The sequence below is a fragment of the Ailuropoda melanoleuca genome, chromosome 7 (assembly GCF_002007445.2).
Source record: "Ailuropoda melanoleuca isolate Jingjing chromosome 7, ASM200744v2, whole genome shotgun sequence".
NCBI lineage: Eukaryota > Metazoa > Chordata > Mammalia > Carnivora > Ursidae > Ailuropoda > Ailuropoda melanoleuca.
Genome location: NC_048224.1, coordinates 59,170,705 through 59,174,695, shown reverse-complemented (window position 1 = coordinate 59,174,695; position 3,991 = coordinate 59,170,705). Strand labels below are relative to the sequence as shown.

Sequence of the window (3,991 nt, the reverse complement as noted above, 5' to 3'; positions counted from 1 at the left end):
CGCCCTGAGCCGAAGGCAGACGCTTAACCGCTGTGCCACCCAGGTGCCCCTGGGTCGCTTTCTTTTCACGCTTGTCCCCAGAGAGTGCCCTTGGCTGCCGGCTTTGTTTTGTCTTTTCTCCAAGACACTTGGTTAGACCTGGTGAGTCCATCATGACAGACGTGGAGTTTTACTGAATGTCTTTCTCCGTCTTCTGGGACGGTCCTGTGGTGTCGCGTTTGCTCACATTTCTGGAACCGGGCAGAGCAGGGGCCACCCGGCTGGCGGCTGGCAGGGCTGTGGCCTGTGGCTCTCGTGCCCGGGCGCTCCACCTGCCCCTGGGGGTGTCCTGCGGCCGCCAGGCCCCCATACCTCAAGGGCCGTGGGTTTCCTTCGGAAGTGTCTGCAGGCCTGTGCGCCGTCCCGGTGTGCTCCCTGTGCGTAGCCTGTGGTGTATGTTCTCCTGGCCTTGCCGTTTTATTATTTTTTTAAAGATTTAGCCATTTTAGAGAGAGAGACACATGGAGTGTGCACGCGGGAGGCGGGGTAGTGGGGGAGAGAATCCTGAGTGGAGTCCCCGCTGAGCACGGAGCCCCACACGGGGCTCGATCTCATGACCCTGAGATCGCGACCTGAGCTGAAACCAAGAGTCTGACGCTTAAGCTGGGGGCACCTGTAGGTGCCCTGGCCGTGCTGTGTGAGACAGGAGTTTAGCGGGTGCAGGCCTTTGATTCAGTACAGAGGCCTCAGGCTGTTCCCTGTTCGTAGTTGTGCAGACCGCCCTTCCCTGTGGCCTGGGGCCGGCCGCTGTGACTCCCTCGTTGGACTTCCTGCTCTGGGTGCAACTCGCGTTCCCAAGGGCAGCAGGACCGGGACGAGGCAGCGGGGTCCCCGTGGCAGCGGCTGGCACACCCCCTGCCCACTCCACTCGGGCCTGCCGCGCTCGTCCCCTGCACTGCATGTGCTGGCCGCTGGCCTCGCGTCCCCGTGGGGCCTTGAGCATCTGCCGCCTGCTTGGGTCGCGGCCTCGGCCTTCAGGTTGGCCAGGAGCTCTTTGCATGTCACACGTGCAGACTTTGCCTTTTGGTGTAAGTCCTGCAGAAGACCGTCCTTCCTCACGCAGACACCCTTCCGTGTGGTCCTTCGCAGACAGCCCGGTTCGTGGTTTTGCTCAGTCCTTTCCTCCCGGGACTGCTGCCTGAGCACTGGGAGGGGGCGGACGTGGGCTCCTTCCCTCACTGGACCCCGCGCCGCCCATGTTACCTCGTTCTCCTGGGCGCCCTGCTCTTCTTGCGGCTTCTCTGCCTGCTGTTCTTGCTGGTTTTCGGAGGTTTCAGTCAGGAGGGCCCCCAGTGATTGCGTTAAGGGCTGGGAGGGCTGTCAGTCCTAAACGCGATGACATCCCCCTTTCCCGCTAAGCCGCGGTCCCACGTGACCCCGAAGAGCTGCCAAGTCCTGGAGGAAGCAGCTCCCCGAAGCCCGTGCGTGTGGGGCGGCTCCGTGCTGGCCGCCGGGCACTTCCAGCCGCCCCAGCCCTGCGGCCCGGGAACTCCCACCGCTGTTTCTGGGGGAAATGGTTTTGTGGAAGTGTTCAGGCGATTCGTTTTACGTTGTGGAATTGCTCANCGCCGGGCACTTCCAGCCGCCCCAGCCCTGCGGCCCGGGAACTCACACCGCTGTTTCTGGGGGAAATGGTTTTGTGGAAGTGTTCAGGCGATTCGTTTTACGTTGTGGAATTGCTCAGTTACATTTGCATTTTTATTTGCTTGCTTACTGACGTATTAAGATTTTACTTTTAAGCCGTCTCCACAGCAAACAGGGGTCTCGGGCTTATGACCCCGAGGTCATGAGTCGCCTGTTCCACCGACTGAGCCATCTGGAGCCCCTCAGTTATGTTTTTAAAAATCATTTTCTTAAGACTGAGCGTTCTGATTTTCCCAGTCAGATATTGTTAAATTTGCAGCCATGTCTTTCTGTCTTTACTGCGTCTGGTGATTCTGCCAGGGTGGGATTGGAAGCGGGAATTCTGACTCATAGGCTGGGACTATTTTTAAGATTGCTGATAGCCGCTGCCAAATCGCTTTCCAGAATCCGTGTGCCAGCAAGTGCCCAGGCCACGGCCGCCTGCCTGCGCTGGGGACGCGGTCTTCTGACTGCAGCTGCACGAGTGTGATAGTGACACTGCGGGGGTCGTTGAGGGATTTGTGTGTGGCCCCCGCGGCTCAGGGCTCGCCCTGTTAGGACGGTGACTGCCAGGTTCTTGACGGTGCGGAGGAGCCGTGTCTCAGCCGGCCGCGCTCTCTTTTCCCCGCAGCGTTTGAGGACATGCTGGAAAACCCGCTGAATAGCACCCAGTGGATGAACGACCCGGAGACGGGGCCGGTCATGCTGCAGATCTCCAGGATCTTCCAGACCCTGAACCGCACGTAGGCCATGCGGCCGCTCCGCCGTTCTGCTCCCGCCGAGGCCCTCTTCTTACCCCAGCCAGTTGCAGAAGAGCGTGGCGACCCCTGGGTGCCGCGGGCTGGGGGGAGGGCAGGGCTGGAGGGGCCTCGCTGGACCCCGCCCTCCGCGGCCGCCCTGGGTCATCAGGGCACGGGGCCCTTCTCACGCTTTGATCTGCTTGAAACCCGTGTGATGGTGGTGTGCATGGCCGCGTCCAGCCTCCGACAGTGTTTACAGACGCGGTGATGGCTCCGGGAGGGCTCCCCTCCCCCCACAGGGCCCTCTGGGCTCTGGGAACGCTCCTCGACCCGACCCGTAGGCGCTGCTTGCTCCTTGGAAGAAGGCATGTTTGAACCCAAAGTGTTACCGTCAGTACTAACTTAAGTAGAGGGAGTCACAGGTGATTTTTCTTCAATAAATAAATTCCCTTTTTCTTATTGTCTGTCTTAGTATCATTGTACCGCCAGAGAAGAACCTGTCTGCGGTCTTGACAAAGCGCGCTCGCCGCTCTGCCGGGCACGGTGGCTGTCGTGCGCACAGTCTGCTGGCAGAGTGCCCGTTCCCACTCAGCTGAGGGGGGCTCCGCGGTCGCGGGGCTGGACGATGCCCCCTTGCCTCCCGTGGCAGAACCGGGGTGCCAGCCGTCAGCCTCTACCGCCGTTTCCTTTTTAAATATTACTTGGGGGGGCGCCGGGGTGGCTCGGTCGGTCGAACGTCCGGTTCCTGATTTCGGCTCAGGTCATGATCTCAGGGTCCCGGGATGGAGCCCCGCATTGGGCTCTGCGCTCAGCGGGAAGTCTGCTGGAGAGTCTCTCCCTGGCCCTCCCCGCGCTCGCATGCTCTCTCCTGCTCTTGCTCTAAAATAATAAATAAATCTTTTTTTTTTTTTAAAGATTTTATTTATTTATTTGACAGAGATAGAGACAGCCAGCGAGAGAGGGAACACAAGCAGGGGGAGTGGGAGAGGAAGAAGCAGGCTCATAGCAGAGGAGCCTGATGCGGGGCTCGATCCCATAACGCCGGGATCACGCCCTGAGCTGAAGGCAGACGCCCAACCACTGTGCCACCCAGGCGCCCCTGTAAATAAATCTTTAAAAAAAAAAAAAAAGTTACTCATGTTGCAAAATGAGCAAATAGGTTATAGCTTCCCTTTTTTTCCAACTCTGCTCGTTATTCATTGCTTAAAGCAGCTCTCAGACGCTTTCTGGAACTTCTCTGCTGAAGCAGCCCCCACCTACCTGCACCCCCCTTGGTGTGCCCTGCCGTCGGCTGTGTGGGCAGGTGCAGGCTGGGGGGGCCTCGCTGCAGGGGGGCCTCCTCGCTGCCAGGGAGCCTCAGCCCAGCTCCCCCCGGCCCCAGCGGAGCACAGGTGCTTTAAGAAAATGTTTCTTTCCATAGATCTGGGTTTTCTTATCGTTCTTTAGATTCAGACTTGAAACTTCTGGACAGAAATAGTAAAAGTCATTTTTGAAGGTCATGACTCGCCCGTTGTCTGAGGCTCGCATTGAGACGGTCTCCTCCGTTCCCCCTGCCGTACGGGACAGAGTGCCGGGGATCGGCTCCGGGC

At 59.2% G+C, this 3,991-nt stretch overlaps 1 protein-coding gene across 1 annotated transcript in view; it reads left to right on the top strand.

Moving 5' to 3' along the window:
* Positions 1-2,861, top strand: part of UBAC1 (UBA domain containing 1) — a 21,407-nt gene extending 18,546 nt beyond the window's left edge. The window contains exon 8 of the mRNA XM_034664807.1: positions 2,294-2,861. Coding sequence (XP_034520698.1) covers positions 2,294-2,409 — 116 coding nt within the window. The 3' untranslated portion in view covers positions 2,410-2,861. The remainder of the gene's footprint in view (positions 1-2,293) is intronic.
* The last annotated feature ends 1,130 nt before the right edge of the window (positions 2,862-3,991 follow it).